Source organism: Sparus aurata, chromosome 17, assembly GCF_900880675.1.
Source record: "Sparus aurata chromosome 17, fSpaAur1.1, whole genome shotgun sequence".
In the NCBI taxonomy this organism is placed as follows: domain Eukaryota; kingdom Metazoa; phylum Chordata; class Actinopteri; order Spariformes; family Sparidae; genus Sparus; species Sparus aurata.
In genome coordinates, this window is record NC_044203.1 from 15,102,173 (window position 1) to 15,124,320 (window position 22,148).

Below are 22,148 nucleotides of genomic sequence, written 5' to 3' on the forward strand. Positions count from 1 at the left end.
ACAAGTTTCCTAAAACAGTCATAAGTATATTTCTGGATGAAGTGCACTGTTAGAATGGCTGTTTATAGCAGTAATAATTAGCAAAGACGACAAGTGTGACTGTATTTGCGCAGTTTTTCAAGTTGCCAGGCAGGTTTCTCACGAGATGAGATTAAACCAACTGTCCACAAAGTTAGTTTGAAGTTATACACAGCCGAAGAAGGAGAATATAAAGCCTGTAGCCTGTAGTCAGGTTTGAGGACTCACCCTAAAGGCGGCTTTGAGGACTCGGTCATTGCAGTGATTAGATATCCAGCCTCAGATGATAGCGGCACTCAGACTGGGCTCCCAAAAATCCGCTGTCGCCCTCACACTCGGTGGATATCCATTACGCTCTCACCTGCGAGTTCGAGCATCAAAATGAAATTAATTTGCTACCAAACATATCCAAACAAATAAAATTTAAAAAAGCCTTGTTAGCAAAAAAGCTGAAAGAATAACTTTGTATTTTCAACCGCAGGTCCGACAAATGACAAGGGATGACAGCACAACAGTGTGACCTGAAGCACAGAGGAGGCTAAGTACGACACAAGACTGTCGATAAATGTTAAGTCGATTTAGGTCCAACTTACTATAGTCAAAACAGTCTCAGTGAGCCATTGTACTGGACTGGGTTACTTGTCAAATCCACTTGATATAATCTTCGTGTCCCCCCCGGCCGATTTTCCCTCGAGCACTGTCAAGCTAACGGTGTCAATACATTGCACTTCTTGTGTGGCATTTCAAAATAAGAGTTCACAAGCTCGTTAAAAGAGAGTTATCGCTTGTTTCCACTATTTTTGCATCTGTAACAAGCGACTTTGTGGGGCGTCAAATTAGAAACCAATATCCATCCTATAAAACCTTCATCTACCCCTTTCACCCCATAAGTCTGAGCGCTTTCTTAAAAGTGTATTCTTTTTAGAGTCTTTTATTTGGAAGGCACTGACACGCCGTTTCCTGCCCTCTGCAGCTGCGTCCGTCTAACCTGACACAGCTCTCTCCAGCCCGCCTCCGTCAGCAGCCCTCACGTCAGTCATCCTCATTGGGAATTCACTGAGCGCCAGCTGGAGAGCGACAGTAGCCTGCACCGCAAATACACACAGATAAATACAAACGAAACGCCAGTGAAATAAAACCTTTATTTACATGCTGATATCCGCAGCACGTAATGAAATACTTTTAATTTAAGAGACATTTTGCCATTAATTATTATTATTATTATTATTACTATTATTATTATTATTATTATCATTATTATTATTATTATTATTATTACTATTATTATTATTATTATTATTATTACTATTATTATGTTTTTGTAGTTTTTGTTGTTGTTGTTGTTAGGTTTACATATAAGATGACAAAGGTTTTAGCCGTTACTCCAGCAAAGCTTCTTTGCACAATGCCTCATTGAAATTCTATGATGAGAATTCAAATCTTTTCTCCCGGCATGTTTTTTTCTCCCGGCATGCTTTGTGCTGTCTCGCCCATGCAAAACCTCCCTGCACAGCTAAGGTATGATTCTCCACCACAAGAGGTCACTCACAGACTATGGACTACCACTTAACCCATCGTAGGGGTGTTTTGCATAGAGTTGGACAATCGATAGTAGTTACACTATAATAGCAGTAAGAATGATAAAAAATAACAATAATGATAATTATAATTATAACAATAATAGTAATAACAACAACAACAACAACAACAACAATAAGGACCATAATAACAACAACAACAACAATAATAATAATAAAGGACAATTATAATAACAACAATAATAATAAGAAGAACAATACTAATAATATGAATAATATGAATAATATGAAGAAGGGGAAGATGAAGTATTTCTCTATAGTAGCAAAAACAACATCAAAAGGAAATAATGTAACCTAAAACCTAATTCTAAAAAAAATCTAACCAATATGTAACCTAAAATAGGGGCATCAGATGTCAACCCTAAACCAACAATGACATTAAACTGACACAAGCTGGCTTTTGAACAAAACAAGTATTAAGAAGGTCACATTACTGATGTTGCTTGAATTTCTGACACCAACACTAAACAGCAATTTTTCAACAAACGCTACTAACACTGAACTATTACAGCTACAACCTGTGCTGTGAATGTATTAAACATAAAGGCGGCCCATCACTCTTTGATTGACATTATAGTATATTATAAAATGATAAATCTAAATTATAATGGCTCTGATCGTATGAAAGATTTGTCTCCATATCAAATGTAATGGAAGAGCTACAATCATCAAATGGTCAAACTTTTCATTTCACGTATGAATCACATGGCAAAAAAAAAAAAAAGCATGACCTTTCAGCTAAAATCAGCAGGGTTTTTTTCAGCTCGGTCAGTGTCTTACTTGTTTACCAGCCACACTTTGTTTTGATGTTCTAGTCTGTGTTATTTTGATAGGCTACATGAAGCATCTGTGAACTTTGTGTAGCTGATAAGGATCTCACAGTCACACTTAGGGACGTACAGGAAACATCATCTGCACTTCTCTTTCACAAGCCTACCACTTTTTACTAGGGGGACTGTTGGCTTGCAGACAGTTGGTTCATCAGTATTTGAGGACATCACACCCATAAAGATCCAGACAGAGAAATAACGAGCCCTGAAGAGAAGCTACTGACTATACATAGGAAAAAACATCATTGAGATATCACCATGGCAGGTGAATGCATTTTAACTGTTCCTCTTTTTTTTGCTTAATATAAACATACATTAATGTATTGTTGGCTTGCAGAAGAAATATATTGTGTGTGATTATTTGTGATGCCTGACGCTAAATACAATGCTGCGGTCCTATTTCCATTTTCTATCTAAATGTCCCAGCGCGGTACTATAAACTTTATAACTTTTTGGTATTTTCAATTGGGTCTTTATTAAAATGTTTAAATCTTGAGATTATGATATTTTTACTATGTTTGAATTTTGTTTTTTAAAAGTAAGGAAATGCAAAATATTAAGAAGTCATTTAAAAAAAGTCCTTCAAAAATGCGTATCTACTAACGTGGACAAAATTTCAAGGGAAGTAAAATCTAAAGTAATAAACATTTGAATGACTCAAAAATCTAGAATACTAATTTATGTGGAACAAATCTAAAAGAAAACCTGATGACAGGTCATAAGGAAGAAAGAAGGAAAGAAAGAAAGAAACAGGAACACTTTGTTACTGACTTTATCAGGGATATGATCAACAGTATATGGCAAGGTGACCTCATATGAACTACTTTGGCAACAGTTTTTGCAATTGTGCTGTAAATTCAAGTCCTTTTTCATGAAGTGTTTACATTATATTGTCTACTCCTTGTAGATTTATGTGTAGGTGTCCCACATTTTCCCAGCTATAGAGTAAGTTACACATAAAGACCAACAGGTGGCATAAAACCTCTATTATCAGTTGACGTTTTGGACTGACTCACTCTACTGACAAATGCTCATAATCTCTCACCTACAGTGTAATAATGCTTGTAGATAGATTTGGTTAAAATTATTTCATTTACTTGGTTTTATTTCTGTATTGAGATATTCATCTTTGAGCTATCTGCCCTTTCACCAATATAGTAAAGTTCAATGGAAATTTAGTTTGCGTCGTTCACAGTATTGGAAAAAAAAAAAGCGTTTGAAAAACAGCATTGTGTTGTACAGGCCACAGTGGCCACATCATTCTATGAATAACCACTCACGTCACTGTGAATTACAACGACTCTCTATGCCAAAGAGTCCCTATGAAAACTGTAAAGATGGTAGTAGAAGCAATTTGAAGTGCATTTTTTCAATACTGTGACTGCCAGACTCTTAATTCCATTCACCTCCCCTAATAATTTGTTCAAATGTAACACACTCATTTCAGTGCATTTTATTAAATTCTTATGTATAGGAATTACAATCATCTAACATAAGGTTAGATGCTGTAACTGCTGAAATGACAAAAAGTAAATCTCTGTCTGCAGATGTTGGAGCAAATACCACCACCACCATCACCACCACCACCTTATGTGATTATGGCGATTATTACAGCATGGAAGTACCATTGTTTGCTCCTTGTGACTCCAGTGGTGTGAGAGCTTTTGGCAAGTGGTTCCTGCCCTTTCTCTACAGTCTGGTTTTCATCCTCGGCATCATAGGTATGTGTGTATGTGTGTGAGACGAAAGAGAGAGAGAGGGAGAGAGAGAGAGAAGAGAGAAAGTGAGAGTGTTAATTGCACTCGCTACATGAGGACAATTTTGCCAGTCCACATTTTAAAGAGGTTGGGAAATACAAGTACAAAAGTATAGCATGGCAGTACAAGTGTGTGTGTGTGTGTGTGTGTGTGTGTGTGTGTGTGTGTGTGTGTGTGTGTGCTACGTGTACTTGCTACATAGTGAGGACTGGAAGTTTTTAACCACACATGAGAACATTTTTGGAAAGTGAAGACATTTATGCCAGTCCTCAAGATAAGGGGCTGCAAGTACAGAAGTATAGTATGGCAGTACATATGTGTGTGTGAGCGTGTGTGTGTATTGGTGAGAGAGAGAGAGAAGGAGAGAGAAAGTCACTAGGCAAAATCATTACTTAATTTGATAATATGATTGATGATGAGATACGATTTTTCTTTCCTCTCCCCAGGTAATAGCCTAGTGGTGTGCGTCCTGGTGAAGAGCCGCAACCACACCACCCTGACAGACATCTGTCTCTTAAACCTTGCTGTCTCTGACCTCCTCTTCGTCTTCACACTGCCTTTCTACACTCACTATGCTGTGGTCAGCACGTGGACCTTCGGAGACTTCATGTGCCGCTTTGCCACTGTCTCCCACAACACCGGCTTCTTCAGCGGCATCTTCTTCATGGTTGTCATGGCGGTGGACCGCTACGTTGCCATCATTCACGCTCTCAGGGTGGGACAGTATCGCTCTCTGAGGCTAGGCATCGCTATAACAATTATTGTTTGGATGTTGAGCTTCAGTGTGTCTCTACCCTCTCTTATGTTCACAAAGGTGACAAATGAGTCTTCCCAGCTGGCTTGTAGCTACGCCACGGAGAGCCCCGCCTGGGAGCTTTATGACCTCTTGGCACCAAATATACTAGGTCTTGTGATTCCCTTGTTGGTGATGGTAATGTGCTACTCCAGGATCATCTACAGTATAGGGAACATAAGGTCCACAAGGAAGCACCGTGTTGTCAAGCTGATCGTCTCCATAATGGTTGTTTTTTTCCTGTCCTGGGCCCCATATAACATTTCTCTTGTCCTCAAGTTTCTGAGAGATAGGAAGAAACTGCTAAGTAACGATTGCAACGTGGGGAGAAATCTGAGTCTGGCAGTAGCAGTGACTGAGGCCCTTGCTTACACTCACTGCTGCCTGAACCCCATCGTATATGCCTTTGTGGGGCAAAAGTTTATGAAACGAGCCATGCAGCTTCTGAAGGACTGGGTGCCTTGGATTCCCTTTCCCTCCAGAATTGACATGTCAGATAGCTCATACAGGAAAAGCTCAATTACGCTCAGGTCCTCCGATTTCACGACTGCCATCCTCAAGTAGGAGGTGGAGGGCCATGTTTTATGGTCATCAGCTGGAGAGTTTGACATGTCTCCATCCAGGGTTGCCTTGTTTTTTCCATTTTATCACTGTTCATGTATCATTTTATTTTATTTTTTTGCAGTTCTTCAAAAGCTGTCTGTACTATACCTGTACACATTTTCATCTTCAGACCAGTCAGATTTAGTTTGCACTTAGAATTTGAACTGGATTATTTTGTTTTGACTTTAATTGAAGTGTGTGATGATCAGTCTCACCATCTCCTTTCCTTTATGATTTTAGTATATTGTACATGCAATGCTCCTCCTTTTCCTGCTGATGTTGGAGGAAACTTAATTGCACTTGAAATTCTACACAAGTGACTGAAACTTAGACGTTCGTGTTTGTTACAGTATGTAACCACAACATTTGTTTATCTGTGTCTAAAGTGTTTCTGCTTCTCCTTTTCTTTTTCCCTTTTCACACATTTTTTTTATTTGGCAGCAAGTTGATGGAAAAACATTCATGGCGTAGGGGAAAACTCAACATTTGAAAATAATACTCTTTTACAACACAGAGTTGTTTTTTTCACTCTGCTTGTGGAAAAAGTTATTCATTCACAAGTCTGATGCTGAATCAAAGGTTATGCATCTGTTGATATGGAACCAATTTCTTCTCATCACACGTATCAGTAATTTTCCATTTATTTTTTGGGGATTTTGGTTTATGTTTCACATTTGTAAATATGTACAGTATACAGTGTATTTGCAATTTTCTAGTCTTTTCATTCTCAGTGTATTCTTTTTTACTGCTGTATCATGTTGTGATTTGTTGTTGTGGTGGATTAGATTGCGAAGAGAGGCAATTAAAGTTTTACATCTCCTATCCAATGATAACGTTTCATTGTACCTTCCTTGGGACACTGAAATCCACGGCAAAACACACATCATCCCAATCTGCTATGTGTTCAGTTTTTCAATTTTATGCGTTGAACACTTGGTTAGGGTCAGAAAAAGGTAATATTTTGGCTATCCTGGCTCTTTTGCCACAAACAAAGCTGGAGATTGTCCTGACACCTCATTAAGAATACTCAGCTGTGTTGAAACACCATCCTGGTCTATGGCTTAACAGCCATTCTCACTGAAATCCCCCCCACCTACTGACAGGAGAGTCATTCTGAATACATGTCATATGAGCGCAGGATGACATGTATAAGTACAAAGCACAAATGGCCACCTAATCGAAATAATTAGGTGGCATTTATTTTTCAGAGCTGAGTTAGTGTCATGATGTACAAAGGCAGCTCATTCTGAAGGGCAGTGGTTACAGTGGTCAACTACATATTTCAGTAGACATGAGACGATGTAGAACATCACATTTTAAGATTCAGGTCTCACCTATTTTATATCTAAAGCATATAGAAGTATTAAAACTGAGCAAGAAATCTGCAAATTCACGATGAGCTGAATACTCTTCTAGAGTTGACGTCTCCAAAGTGAGAAAAGCGGATCTGCAAAAGCGAGAAAAGCTCCTCATTAGAATAGACTTTCCCCTCGGCTCCCTTCTTGCCACATGCGAGTACATAAAGGGACAATTCTGAGAAAACCGCACTGACACCTCTGTGCAAGTTTGACACAATGCAGAGGAAACAACAAAACCCCAGTGCTCACCTTACCAGAAATGAGCTCTGCAGCAGGATTTGACACAAAAAGCGAGCAATGCAAGGTGACAGGATGACACGCAGGCTTGATGCCCAACACAAGAACATGATCATTCAGGAGCAGTGAATGGTTGGCGGACGATGTGGTAAGCACTTTAAACTTTTTAATTTTAAAACGTTTTTACCAGACACACTTCATCTCTCTCACCTCCTACACTTGGAGGATTATGTGTGTATGCGCGTGTGTGTGTGTGTAAACACCGTCAGCCACAGGAAGTGAGGGTCGGCGTTGGTTTGTGATGATAGCGAGAGAAAAAAGCACAACATGTGGTTCCAAAGAGATCCCCCATATTTGATTATGGTCACATCAAGAGGAAGTCTGCGACAGGCCCATTCATAGAAAGATAATTGTTGTATCTCGTGAAAGTTGTTGTTAAGAATTGTTGTACTACCGACATTCAGATGGAGGTACTGTGAAGTTATCTTCAGCGACAGTGCCTAAAACACTGTTATCGCTGTGGATTTCCGTCACATTTGGAAAATTATTTTAAGGTCTAAAATAGCAGCAGTTCAAGCCTGTTGGACATGACTCACCACATGATGCATATTATCTAAAAGGTTCAACTTAAAGGGCAGGAAGTTTTTGCCACTAATGTTTAGTGTGGAACATACAGAGTTCACTCATCATGACGGTGTGCCAGAAAACGTTTTGTCTCTCTATCTCTGTTTCCTGTAGATTTGATAGTGGAGGAAAGTTTGTTACAAACACCTCAGACCAAACAAAGGGGAGCGTGCCCTCTACACCGCAAGAAAACAGACTCAGCAGTCAAAAGATCACATTGTTGATAAAGTAAGTGGTCGTAGATTTACTTCTATATTAACAATGGAAATTTAAAGAAATTCTATAAGAACAAGAGCTGGCTTAAAGACAACAAGATGTCACTGCTTATTAAAAAAAAAAAAAAAGGAGTCATTTCTATTTGGATTTTAGGTGGTCATTTTTGTCAGCCAAACCAGGGTTTTTTTTACAATTCAATTAAAGATCTGGAGGTAACATTTGAATTTCAGATCTCCCAGAGAAATGCAAATTTGTGTTGAGTTTGAACTAAATCACATGTTGCAGCAAGTCCAACAGCCTAGGTTGTTTTTTGTTGTTTTAATTTTTGTGACCAGTCTAGTGCTACCCTTTAAAAAACGCAAAATTTTAAGTCTATTAGTCTAATGAGTGGTTTTTCGCTTTTCATTACCTGGGAATTTCCTAGAAAGTTGCATTTCAGTGAAATAAATGACAATTATTAATATGTTGACAAGTTGGTATTTTACTAGCTGGGAATGAAACTCAAAAATGAACTTTTCTTATATAGTACTTGCTTACTAAGCCGTGTTTACCCAAATTAATCCTTACCGATCCTGTTCTTTTTCTCAAAGCAACATGAACCTGTCAGAGAACGACTCCTCCATGTACTTGGAGACGTACGACTATGGGCCCACCTGTGAGGTGGAGCTTGGTCCAGATCTGCCTGATGGAGCCAGAGTTCTCATGGTTCTTTGCTATGTGATGTTTGGGTTAGGCCTTATAGGTATGTTCAAAAAGAGAAAAAGAAACATGTATTTCTCTCTCAGCACATGTTATGGCATTAACCAGAATACAATGAAATAATTTGAATTGATTCCACAGGCAACACCACGGTTCTCTGGGTTCTCCTCCGGCACATAAAGCTGAAGACTATGACGGACGTATGCCTCCTCAACCTGGCCCTGTCTGACCTCATACTGGCTGCATCCCTGCCCCTCTGGGCCGTCAATGCCCAGAACCTTGCATTGTGCAAACTGATGACAGGAGTCTATCAGGTGGGGCTTTAAACATTTCATTTTATTATTATTATTATCATCATTTATAACACCAAAAAACGACAAATTACTCTACAGATCTGTAGAGAGGGTGTAGTCTACTAACAAGCTATTAGAAATCACTTCCTCCTACATCGTCACATTACGTTTTCTGTGGTTTTGTAGTTACACTGTAAGGTGTGAAAGGTTATGTTTAGGCTGGTGCCTTCACTCAATTATGAAACAGTACATCTGAAATGTCAGCGTGTAAATGCAATGGTGGATCACATGAGTAAGGTATTATTGGCAATTATCAACATCTCTAATAATATCTATTAATAAATGTTGCAGCAGTTTTTTAATTTACAATAATCAAGGTGTGATCGAGTGATCTCAGGTGAAACAGCTCTCCGTTTAATGTGGCTGTATGAAGAATCTCAGACTGACACCTGTCACTGTATACCACATCCTGCTCTGACTCTGCTCCCCCCTCTGCTCCTCTGTTCAGCTGGGTTTCTACAGTGGGACAGTGTTTGTGACCCTGATGAGCGTTGACCGCTACCTGGCCATCGTCCACGCTGTTGCAGCCATGCAAGCCCGGACCCTTAACTATGGAATTATAGCCAGCGTCACTATCTGGGTCATATCCGTCATTGCCGCGGCCCCTCAGGTGATCTTTGCCTCCTTGGAGATAGATCCGGATGATAACAGCGTCCAGTGTCAGCCGCTCTATCCAGAGGAGACGGCGAACTTTTGGAAGATGCTGCGAAACTTCAGTGAGAACACGGTGGGCCTTTTTCTGTGCCTCCCCATCATGATTTTCTGCTATGTGAAAATCCTGGTTGTGCTGAACAAGTGTAGAAACTCCAAAAAGGACAGAGCTGTAAAGCTGATATTTTCTATAGTGTGTGTGTTTGTGGTGTGCTGGGTCCCCTACAATGTCACAGTTTTCCTTCAGACACTGCAGCTGTTCGACCTCCTAAACAACTGCGAGGCTATAAACAAAATCAGCTCTGCCACTCACTACGCTGAGATCATTGCACTGTCTCACTGCTGTGTAAACCCAGTCATCTATGCATTTGTAGGGGAAAAGTTCAGGAAGTCACTGGGCAAAGTGCTGACTAGATACCCCTGCTGCATCCCCCAGCACCAAAGCAGATGGATGTCCAGCCACACCACAGACAAAGAAACTTCCAACACCCCTATGAGATCAGAATATTAGGAATGATAAAACACTCCCTGCTCCTGCGATGGTGTTCGTTGCATGTGTGATGTCATGATGGTTTTTGTTTTATTAATTCAGGGACTCCAGAAGGAAGAGTGTGCACGCATGTCTGAGTGATTTTTCTGCATGATTAGCGCTTCTAAGTGTTACTTGTTTTGAAAATGTATGAAGACGTATGTAATTCTAAGTATATATGTAATGTGTAGTACTAGATTGTAAATAAAGAAAATTAGATGATTGATTGCTCTTTCTTTTTATAGTAATTGAAGAAATCTGTTTCCTCGATGTTGTTGATCTTTGAATGTAAACATTATTCTGGCTTGCGTGTGAAATGTCACAAGCTAAGCATGTTGCCACAGAGGCGTATCACCAGTCATGAGCTTAAGGTGGCAAAACAATTCCGTTTCATATCATTTACTTATATAACAATTCTGTAAATGTGCCACTGTTTAGCCAGCCAGCGAAAATCTTCAACTGCGGGACCTTTTTGCGAGATGTTCTGAAACTAGTGAGGTGGTGGTTAAAATGTGCAGACAGCAAAAGCAACAAAAATAGGCTTTCTCAAAACAGCGAGCAAGCCATGCACAGCAGCAGGAACCAGCAAAACATTAGTACAATAATAGTGAAACAATAACCCCCTATTCGGCACATGCAAGCAGCGCACAGCCAAGCGATACTGATTCGAAACGTTTTTTGACACGTGCATGGACATGAAACATAAACTGAATCCGGCAAACAAAGTTAGCACCAAGTTAGCCAGTATTTTAATTGATTATTAATTTATTATAATAATACCATGAGCAATGTGTTTTGTAGTTCTAAATCAAATCACGCCAATTTCATTTTTATAGCCAGAAAACACAGTGAGTGACATCCTCTGTCCTTAGAATAAAAAAAATGGAAGAAACCTCAGGAAGTGCCACATGGGAGTAATCCCTCTCTCAGGAAGGACAGACATGCAACAGATTTTTGCACGTTCAGAGCACAAAAGAGTATGAGAATGTCACATACAGAATAGTAGATTGTATAAAGTGAGCAATGTGAGTCAGGGAGGACGACTGAGCAGGCCATGGGGGGGGGCCGCACCGCACCGCACCGCACCGCATCCTCTTCGCTGTGGAGACCGAGAGAGAAAGCGGGCTGCACAACACAGTCAGGCCTTTGTGAGGCTTTGTGTGAAGGTTGGTAGTTGGCCTAGTTTCTTATTTCAGGTGGTATGGCGTTCCACAGTTAGGAGGCTCTTACAGAAAATGAAGCTCAGCGCTAGCCCCACAGGACACGGAAGTCATACGCCACCACTGTAACCAGCTGACAAACCTGCTGATTGAATCAACATTAACACTCAGTCTCACCCCAATCACAGCTTTTCTCTGCCACGCACTGCTGCCGCTGGAAAAGCTTGCCCATCACCAACCCGGCATCCACCTTTTTTTCCTGCTTCATAAAAGTAAAACCGTCGGTGTATTGCATTCAATTTTGCCAGCTCGGGGTGTTGCATTTGACCGGAGTGCTGCAGTTGTTCTCTGTCTTGTGCACAGAGAGAATGGGCTGAAGTGTTGAACCTTTGCTGTGTTAAGTCGGGGGAAAACCATTGAATTCATATAAACGTTTGCTGCTGTAAATATTAGGCAATTTGTTATACCCTGGCTGTATTTGGGTATTTCCTGCACTTCTTCCCATTGTTATTGGAAGCGTAAGGTAGAGTTGAGGAGATATCTGACATGAGAGACTACATGGATGAGTCTCAGGCCGTCTTTCTCGGCAGTGTGTAATTTTATTTGAAACGGAGTGTGCGTGAGCAGTGCATCTGTGTCATATAACAACAGCCTCCCCGACTAACAGGCCAGCGTTTGGTCATTCGCACCTTCAGCTACCTTCAGCTACCTTCAGCTACTGATTTATTCAAAATGATGCATAACACGTGGTAAGTTCTGTGGTATGCAGTAGTCACACCTCAATCAGAGCCTTAGATATTAGTCAAAACTTTATCCTGCAGAGAGAACGTCACTTGCTTCCTATGCTCTCTGTTAAAACTCTTGCCAGTCTAGACTGCACCGGCAGCTTGCATCAGTAGTATCACTTCCTCAGAAAAGCACAAGCCTGTGCACATTGCTCAGCTGTGGGTGCCTGCTGGTCTGACCAGAGTACAGCCTGCAGCTATTAGAGCATGCAGATGTGGACTCGCGGTTCTGTGTATCCGCAGACACTGCGGCTCGTACATGAACGTTTCGAAAGCATCCTCAGGAAGTACCAAACCATCTTCTTTCGTATGCATACCCACAAGCCCCCTGAATTTTGGTTAGGGGGTGGGAGTAACAAGGTGTAGCAAGGTTGCACACTTTTACACCCTTTCTTTTGTAGTGTTAAAACCATATTTGATTTCCTTTGTACAGCACATGATCCGATCGGATGCACTGTTGATCATATCTTTTGACTTGGACGTCCACTTCTGCATCTCGTGACTCACAATGAACACCACTATCAGCTCCTTTGTTTACAGCACTGGCAGGTAAAGTTGTTTTTTTGATTTTTTTTTTTTTTACTTTTTTCACTTTTACATGCACATGCTTTGAAGTGTCATATCCAACGTGTCTACTTGTGATAAATCCACAGCCGTTAACAACACATTGACATTTCAATACTGCTGTGTCAGAGTGAAAATAGAGACCCAGGCATATTGCAAACAGAATGGTCTCTGAAATTAGCTGTACAATTGTTAGTGGACGATGAGCTCAACAGGTTTTTTGAAAAGAATCGACTTACACTAACCTTACATCAGGACCAGTCATTTGTGTTTATGAGCAATACAATTCAAGCATATAGTAAGAAATCAGTACTTACTGCATGACTTTTGAAGGCAGAGCAATGGCATATGTATATTAATACTACAGCGACTTTACCTTTTTAAAGAAAATCAGTAAAAGCTAAAAGAATTATTTGAGTAACGTTTGCTGTATGTGGATAGTTTAAAGTATTTGGATCCATATTAGATTTGATAAGTTACAAGTACAAGTACTGAGGCAACGGATACAGTTTGACAGCATCTAACCAGAAGTTGAGTTCAGAGCACAGCAACAGCAGGAGGTATGTATTAATACGCTAAGATGAAACAGTAATGACAGTATTAGCAGAGTAAAAGGAACGCACTAAGATATACAGTATGCAGCGTGTGACCATTAAGGTCTCAGGGCATTTTTTTCCCGACTTAAGCTTGTCTTGCTTTGATTCCAGGGGATAGCAAATCTATGCTCCTTCACATTCATGTTTAGAATGGATTTGAAGGAAAGGATGCATTGATGACATTGCGATCATGAGTCAATTCTACATGGACAGCAACAGTACAGAGACACTATGGATTTACACCGCGTAAAACTCGTAAAACTTAAAGGCGCACAATGTTGTTTTTGGGGGAGAAAATGTAATTATGAGAAAGATAGTGAAAAGATCTTCACTGACAGATTGAACACAATTTCAAATTTGTTTTACGCTGTTTAATTTGGCGGACCCTGCCACCTTTCTGGCCTCAAACAGGGTTCTGGGGACCTTGTTTTCCCCTGAGCACGGCTTGCTTATTCAGTTATGAAAACATTTATTTCACCCAGTTTGTATTATTACCTCATTGACATTGTAAATTCTGAGTTTGATTTTCCATAAATTCCCAGCTTGGGATCAATAAAGTCTATCTATCTATCTATCTATCTATCTATCTATCTATCTATCTTCCTCTCCAAAACTACATAGTGCCCCTTTAAATGCATAAACTCTGCAAATGCATCAGGAGTTTACAGAGCTGCAGTAGATCCACCAGAGCATCTTCCAGTGGAAATTTGTTAAGTTTCGTTCCGCAAAACATCCTTTGCTCGGACGGCTTTTTCCGTGTAAAGTTACTGGAGGTATTGGAACTCCTCCAGTATTTCCCTTTAAATTTGCAGCAAACATTTTTAAGGGAGCTGCCAAGTCCTGTTATTTAGCATAAAATCTTTTGATGTTTTTTTTTTTTTTTTACTTCAGTGGTTTGATTTTCTACTCTCATTAAAGCCCTTAGAAGCTACATAGGGACAGATGTTGATGCAAACTAGCATCTGCTTTAAACACTTTAAAACACTGGGCAGCTGTTTTAGTTCATCTATGTCGGGGGTGCCAAGACTTTCAGAAGGTTGAAAATAAAAAAAGCAATCAATGCATTGTTTTAACCATATTGTACATCATACAGTTTGTTGCCTTAATCAGCAACACCATCTCTACCAAAGAAACACTGAGAAGGCAACGCCTCAGGACAACTCATCAGCACTTAGGAAAAAAAAAGAATTCTGCTCAGTGCGTCATTCGATCACCTTGAGACTTTCTGAGAGATACAATCTGATACAAGTAAACTACCAAACCTCTCTGAGGGTTGCTAGAACAACCTGTAGCTGTCTTATTGTCTGTGGCAACTATCCACAATCTACTTACTCTTCACCACCAAATATACGAGTAAAAACTAGACTATAGAAGCCTTAATAAGCTGCACCCTTACACATGTGCTGAATTGTGTGTGTCGTCACGCCCTGGTTAGCTTAGTTTGGACTGAAGCCTGTGTAGTACCCTTACTCTTCGTTGGTTCGTCAGTTTTCTGGACTTTCAACTGTTTTCAACTGCTAAATAAAGCTCCTCTTTTTGCTCCGTTACCTGCCTGCCTCTGTGCTTTGCGTTTGGGTCCCTATTTGCATATATGCGCAAGTGGTGGAAAGTGACAACAACACACAACTACAAAACAGGAAATAACTAACCAATAACTAACATCATGACAGGACTGTGCTCACCAACACTGTGCATCAGAGCTGTGAACAACGGAGGTCATAAGTCGCGTAGAGAGGCATGCGTTTTTATACCATCAACGCGTCTGAGCCGTTTGCCGTGGAGAACTGATTGATTCTTGCTTCTGTTCATACTAAACCTGATTGCCGCGGAGCTTGACATACATATATGAGATTCCCACATTTCTAGGACATTTTCAAAATTAGGTGTTGTGTTCCTACATTTCCCGTCTATTTAAGCCCTATCCTCCCACAAGATTTTTTGAGGGTTTAGGGTTAGGGGTGTAATTGGCTCCCAAATTGGGAGAAAGGGGGATAAAATCTGATACAAATTTATGAAAAAGGAAATGTGGGAACATAGGGCCTAATTTTGAAAAAATTCTAAGAAATGTGGAAACACAGGCACGCTCCCTATGAGATTTAAAACATATCCCACTGGAGAAGGCATATGTGGTTACCATATGTACCCTAAACATAAACAGCTGAAATGAATGAAAGAAAGTCACCAGAATCTCAAATGCATATTTTTAGAGGTTTTCTTTAACGTGGACTCAGCTCTGTTATGAAAAACGTGCAAAACTGTGTCAGGGCTGCAGAAAAGGAATGTAAAACTGGACAGAGAAAGGGTGTGTGCAGCTTTCCTTTTTGTTTTTTTCTTGTCTTCACAAAGTAGGTCATGGGTTTAAATGTTTTCCAGGCAGCTGACGATGGCCACCACCACCATTTCTGTCGGTGCTTTCGGTGGCTTAAGTGTGAATACACCCATTGAAGACGTACCAAGGTAAGACTGAAAGCAGCAGCTGACTCAGGTTCCACCTTTTGTTGCGATTTGGATGCATCTCTGTGCCTCACTGGCGTCCACCGCCTCACTTCGCTGCTCTTATCTTAAGCAGAGGAATTTCACAACTGCATTCTTGCTGCTCGTTTGTTTTGACAGTGCAGCTTGTCTCAGTGAAAGGGGTTTCATATGGGAAGTCTTAAAACGCTCCTCACAGCTCATAGAGTTCGTTTTTAAAAATACTAGTGCAGTGCCCGTAAGAAATGTGTATTCCTATAAAAAAGTGGGAGGTTAAGCAGCTTTTTCATGGATGGCCAAATGAGGCTGTGTTTGAAGGTGGGACGTCAGGGATATTTAGGTTTGTTGTGAAATCTGATATTCCAGGGTATAATTGGCTGTTTTTGACTATTTTTGATTTTGCCATTATATTTCATCTTAAAAGCTTTACTGGGTGTCATTATTTTCAGCACAACCTCACATGTGTGACTGTACAGTTATTTTATTTATTTTGACATACTGTATTAACACAATGGACCTAAAATCAAACATGAAATCCGAGTAGAAAAAGTTAGATTTTTTTAACCACAAATATGTTTAACAATCCTTTTTTTTTTTTTTTTTTTACTTATAATGCAAATATAAATTGTTGTTTATCTAAATGTGTGCATACATTTAAAACATTTACAAAGTTATATGTAACTATTTACATTTAAATGCAGGCAATGCTCAGGTCTGCCTGAGCTCCTTCCAGCTGAATGAAGAGCTGCACTGCCTGCTCCACATTCAGCTTCTCCTCATTAAACAAAAAAACGACTCCACTACTCACTAAACACACTACACCAAACACTACATAACACACTAACTACACACTTCAAACACGCTAAATGTCACAAATCTCTCAACTCTCACACACACCGACCGTCGTTGCATGTCAATCATCCGCCTAGGTCCCTCCCACAACTTCCTGTTCCTCAACAACCAAACTTGCTGCTTGGACACTTTCGTGACAAAAGCCCGTTTTACCGTTTCTTCCTGCACCAGAAACAAAGCAAACGTGACGGCGATGTTTGCGAAAAAGCGTGGCGGACATTATTTACCCTAGGTCCGGTTTTGGACGTGCCAATGCACGTCCAGCTGCTAGCTAGCGGCTAGCTACACACGAACATCCACAGATTCCGATTCCACTTTGTTGTCCGCGCGTCTCCGGATCTCCTCAGACCCGAACAGACTCGGTCCAGACTCGTTTAATCTCATTAATCCAGAACAGTCAGTTTAGATGCACAGAACAGAACAGAACGGAACCGAACCGCCGGCAAAATCCCGGTCGAGCTCGCGCCGCTGCAGGTATAAATCTGCTTGTTTCTTAAGGTTGGGGGTCGCGGTGGGCTCTGCAGTGATTGGCTCTGGTACGCGCGTGGCCACGGTGTGCAGTGATTGGCTCTGGTGCGCATGTGACTGTAGTGGCTCCGGTGGACAATGCTCGTGGAATTTGTAAAGCATTTATGAAATAATTTATTAACGGTATCATTGCAGTCCAAACAAATGCGAAATATCACACCATTGAACCACGCAGCAGCCATGTTGAAACTCTCAGGTCAGTCTGATCCTGATCCGCAGAGATATTTGAGGAACACACACACACACACACACACACACACAGACAGACAGACAGAGGTTACTGTATTTATAGATAGATACCTTAATCAAGACTGTTGTAAATTAAGAAAACTAAGCTGAAATAAGACTTCATGATCATTCATTTCTCTTTACTGGTTTTGTTCCTCTGCTTCTCACTAGCTCTACAACAGAGTCCTTCGTGGAGGACTTCACACTAAACACCACAGATTACTATGACTATGACACTGAATTTCCGGAGGACTTCGGTCTCTGTCGGTATGAGCCTCACGGGGCCAGTTTCCTTCCAGCCCTCTACTCCATCTTCTTCCTCGTCGGCCTTCTGGGTAATTCTCTGGTCATCTGGGTCATTACCTGCGGGGCGCGGCTCCGCAGCATGACCGACGTGTGCCTCCTCAACCTGGCTGTGGCTGACCTTCTCCTGGTGTGTTCCCTTCCCTTCCTCGCCCACCAAGCCCGCGACCAGTGGCTGTTCGGGGACACCCTGTGCAAAATCGTCCTGGGCGTTTATCAGATCTCCTTTTACTGCGGGATCTTCTTCATCAGTCTGATGAGCATCGACCGCTACTTGGCTGTGGTGCACGCTGTTTACGCTATGAGAGCACGGACAAGATCCTTCGGAATGATCGCAGCTGCTGTTACATGGGTGGCTGGGTTTTTGGCTTCTTTCCCTGACCTGGTCTTTCTCGGTGAGCAGAGTGGCAAAGGTAATAAAACTCAGTGCTACCCTGCATTCCCCAAAGCTACATCGGGGGGTAGCGGTGGAGCCAACTCTCACTTCTGGAGGGTGTTCAGCCTTTTCAAAATGAACATTTTGGGTCTGTTCATCCCGTTTGTCATCATGGGCTTCTGCTACTCCCAGATCGTGTGGAGACTGCTATACAGCCAGTCATCCAAGAAACAGGCCATCCGTTTAGTTCTGGTGGTGGTGGCTGTCTTCTTCTGCTGCTGGATTCCCTACAACATCGCGTCGTTCTTCAGCGCCCTGGAGCTATTGGACCGCTATACGGACTGCGAGAGCAGCAAGGCCATCCGACTGGCTCTACAAGTCACCGAGGCCGTCGCCTACTCCCACAGCTGCCTCAACCCCATCCTGTATGTGTTTGTCGGGGAGAAGTTCAGGAGGCACCTTCTGAGGTTGATAAATAGGACACCCTGCAGACTGTGCCAGGTGATAAAGGTCTATCTGCCGCAGGATAGAATCACGGGGTCGGTCTACTCTCAGACCACCAGTGTGGATGAGAGGAGCACGGCTGTGTGAAGTGGGGGAAGTGGTTTTGGTGTGTTTATCTGCCATCTCCACATTGAAAAAGGTTTCCTGTGACGTCAGAAATCTTTGTTATCGTGACATCTAATCGAATATGTTGGTGTGCAAAAGTACAATGGAAGGTTGCTGTGAATATATTTTAGATACTAAAAAAAAAAAATGTTGTAAAAGAGATTGTATCTGTTCTGGCAATTTTAGGTCAGTTGTTGTGTTGAACTGAACTCTGGTTTCCCCTTTTTTCTTGATCACATGTGTGATTGAGAGCGAGAAACTGTGTCACCTACAACAGCTGTCAGCAACGTCAGCATCAGACGCGTGAGCGGCCTCATTTTATTGTCAGCTGCCAAAAGAGATAACCAAGAGTCTAACTTAGGCCCCGAACATGTCGGTCAATAAGGGGAAACAGCTTTACGCAACAAATATTACCTTTCCTTCGCACTTGATGTCCACTTGCACAACTGCATCCGTTCTGACAAAGTGCTGCACGTCATAGAGCTCCCAGTGCACCTGACAGCCTTTGTTCTGCAGGTTTCACAGCATCTGTAGCAGCAGATTTGCACCTAACCTCATCCTCACGTAAACCACAAACTCAAGGGGAAGTATGTAAGCGAGTCGCCAGTTTCATCTTTGCAGTCTGTGTGCAAGAAAATTAGCATTCGCCTGCCAAATTCTGAAAAGAGTTCATGAAAAGAGTTCTGAGGCAAAAGTTTTGAGGGGAACGATGTCATGAATTTATGTATGAATTATGTTCCATTTCAGTCAATGATTATACTTTTCTGGCTGATTATGCTTGTGGTCTTATGGTTAACTTTGACTTGTTATATTTACTTGCCAGTTTTTATATTGATTAAGTTTTGCACTTTCATAAAGTTGCGTGACTCTAGACAGTCTCACTGCCAAATCACAAAATGATTTCTACGTCATTTTGCTTTACAAAGATCAAAATGTAATCCTGTTGCTTGTGTAGTTTCTAGTTGGTCAAGGTGCATACACACCAAATCATGATACCACAAGATAGTGTCTCTCATTAGAGGCTCCCTGTCTGGTATGTGCTCCATTTTTGTAATGCAGGCTTGAACATTTTCCTTTGCTGAATTACATCATATCCTGTCATGACGTTATCAGCAGCATTGCGGTATCTTTACCTTTTTTTTATTCTTATCATGTTTTTCTACTCGATTGTATTTTTTTTCTATTCTGTCGAAAAAGCTTCGTGTTGAGGTTTGAGATATTTTTTTGTTGTTAATGCTGATATACAGAGCCAGTACACGCCAACACAAGCAGATATTTTTGGAAATGTGAAATATTAATGGATCATATAAGGTCTCTGCCTTCTTTCAATAAAATGCCCAACATTTTTGATAAATTCTTTGTTTGTTTTCTGTTGGTTGTTTTCTTATGTGTTCTGATGTTTTATTGCATTGACCTCTTGTCATTATGTGGATTATATTTTCGTCTGCTATATACTTCTTAGCAATGCCATCAGTAGTAGAAGGGGCACTGACTCTGCTACATCCAGGTGACACCCACTTCTTTAGCCTCAGTCATGACAGAGTGCTTGTCATGATTTGAAATCAAACAATCCACCCAGTCCGATCGGCTGCTCGGAGTGATTCCTCCCTAGAAACCCAAACGGGTTGATGTAAGCCTGATCACCTGAACATGGAACAGCAGACACCAGTGGTGACTTGTGAGATGAGATGCTGTTCAGTGCTTAGTGGTGTGCCTCTGATCTGTACGGTAGATGATGTTAAACAGCAGAGAGAGTGTACTGTAGACGTGTGTAGACTTGATACCAACGCAGCTTCTCAGCATTTCTTCTAATCACTTTGGTGCATCTGTGGGAGGCGACCAGGTGCTAAGAAAAAATAAAATACTATATATAAAAACAAAGTTGAAAAATACAAAATCACGAAGCAAGAAGAAAAATACAACAAATCCTATCATTGTAAGTGCTATATTGTAGGCAACTGGATTTGTCCTCCGAAATAGCACTTAGAATAACCATGACCTGGATGACCTGAGATCCTTCATCAACAAATCCCATCAGTTAAGAAAAAGACACGAGATAAGTGAGTTTTAAGAACACATTTTAAAGAGGACACTGAGTCTGCGTGCCTGAGACCCTCAGGAAACCTGATGTTGTCAGTTGTTTATACTTGTTTAAAGGGATAGTTCGGGTTTTTTTAAGCGGTGTCTTATAAAGTACATATCTATAGTTGATCTGTTTCCTACCATAATCACGAGCTCAGCTTTGTACTGCAGTGGACGGGGTCCAGAGAATAAGCGAAATTAACCACCTAAAACAAGGCTCACCTTAAAAAATCTATATCAGTTCAAGTGTACGTTGTATGAGGAAAATTCACACCACTTCACATCGCTGTCAGACCGGCCTTTCTTTTGGCACTACATTTTCTCAACCGTAGAGCCTCCGTATCCCTACGCATTAGCGCAACTGGGCAACAGGTGATCTGCGAGCGGCGAAATACAGCGCGAGGCCCAGCTGCTGGACGAGAGGTTTACTTTCAATAAAAACTAAACTTAACTCTCCGTATCCCTCCGCATTAGCGTAACTGCGTAGGGATACGGACGTTCTACAGTTTAGAAAATGTATTGCCAAAAGAAAGGCCGGTCTGACAGCGATGTGAAGCGGTGTGAATTTTACCTATACAACGTACACTTGAACTGATGTAAAAATTTTTAGGTGAGCCTTGTTTTAGGTGGTTAATTTCGCTTTTTCTCTGGACCCCGTTCACTGCAGTACAAAGCTGAGCGTCTGGGCTGGTGCGGCTCTCTACTTCTCCAAACTGAGGCTGTGCTGATCGGTGATTACGGTAGGGAACAGATCGACTATAGATATGTACTTTATATGACACCACTTCAAAAAACCCGAACTATCCCTTTAAAGCCTGTATATCATCTTTGGATAAAAGCATGGATCACCTTTCCTGGCTCTGCAGAAAAGAAGGAATGACTTGATCTTATTCAAATGTTTCAGTTGGACGAGGCAGCACTATTGAAGTAGTTACCTGAGCATCAAAACACCATTCAAATTTTTTTTAACATCATTAGATAAGGCACACTGACCAGACGGTAAAGGCAACAAGGCAGGATATAATTAAAAAAAAACACATTAGTAGCAGCAGACTTCATAAAGATTTGCAGTCGTGTATCATCCCTGTAGCAATTTAAATAATGTCATAATGTCAATGATGAAAATTAATTATGTGTAAGCATGGACAGCATATATTTAGTAAGTAAAAGTGGACCCAGAGTAGACCCCTGGGGAACCCCACGCAAGAGAGCCGCACAAGAAAGGAGGCATCTCCAAGGATGACAGGTAACAAATGAGCCAATCCAGAGCAACGTCACTGATAACAACATAGTTTTTCAGACATGCTATTCGGATATTGTGGTTCAA

At 41.1% G+C, this 22,148-nt stretch overlaps 4 protein-coding genes across 9 annotated transcripts in view; 3 read left to right on the forward strand and 1 right to left on the reverse strand.

Moving 5' to 3' along the window:
* The window catches only part of cobl (cordon-bleu WH2 repeat protein), a 59,273-nt gene extending 58,529 nt beyond the window's left edge, over window positions 1-744 (reverse strand). For all 5 annotated transcript variants that reach the window (XM_030393990.1, XM_030393988.1, XM_030393989.1 and 2 more), the window contains exons 1-2: window positions 612-744; window positions 247-379 (exon numbers count right to left, since the gene is read on the reverse strand). In XM_030393990.1, the coding sequence (XP_030249850.1) occupies window positions 247-275 (29 nt within the window). In that variant the 5' untranslated portion in view covers window positions 276-379; window positions 612-744. The remainder of the gene's footprint in view (window positions 1-246; window positions 380-611) is intronic.
* A 1,832-nt stretch (window positions 745-2,576) lies between these two features.
* LOC115566800 (C-C chemokine receptor type 1-like) lies at window positions 2,577-6,429 on the forward strand. Its single transcript, XM_030392800.1, has 3 exons — window positions 2,577-2,711; window positions 3,994-4,167; window positions 4,650-6,429. Exons 1-3 carry the CDS (start codon window positions 2,705-2,707, stop codon window positions 5,558-5,560), a joined length of 1,092 nt encoding a protein of 363 aa, XP_030248660.1. The 5' UTR covers window positions 2,577-2,704; the 3' UTR covers window positions 5,561-6,429.
* A 740-nt stretch (window positions 6,430-7,169) lies between these two features.
* On the forward strand, window positions 7,170-10,490 carry LOC115566851 (C-C chemokine receptor type 2). 2 transcript variants are annotated; one of them, XM_030392878.1, is made up of 4 exons: window positions 7,170-7,342; window positions 8,625-8,776; window positions 8,875-9,047; window positions 9,535-10,490. In XM_030392878.1, the coding sequence occupies exons 1-4, from the start codon at window positions 7,338-7,340 to the stop codon at window positions 10,246-10,248; spliced, it is 1,044 nt and encodes a 347-aa protein (XP_030248738.1). In that variant the 5' UTR covers window positions 7,170-7,337; the 3' UTR covers window positions 10,249-10,490. The 2 variants fall into 2 exon arrangements, with proteins under 2 accessions (XP_030248738.1, XP_030248737.1); XM_030392877.1 differs by lacking the exon at window positions 7,170-7,342 and adding an exon at window positions 7,370-8,046.
* Window positions 10,491-12,601: 2,111 nt separating this feature from the next.
* LOC115566740 (C-C chemokine receptor type 5-like) lies at window positions 12,602-20,093 on the forward strand. The gene is made up of 3 exons (XM_030392701.1): window positions 12,602-12,760; window positions 15,745-15,828; window positions 17,623-20,093. The coding sequence occupies exons 1-3, from the start codon at window positions 12,720-12,722 to the stop codon at window positions 18,719-18,721; spliced, it is 1,224 nt and encodes a 407-aa protein (XP_030248561.1). The 5' UTR covers window positions 12,602-12,719; the 3' UTR covers window positions 18,722-20,093.
* The last annotated feature ends 2,055 nt before the right edge of the window (window positions 20,094-22,148 follow it).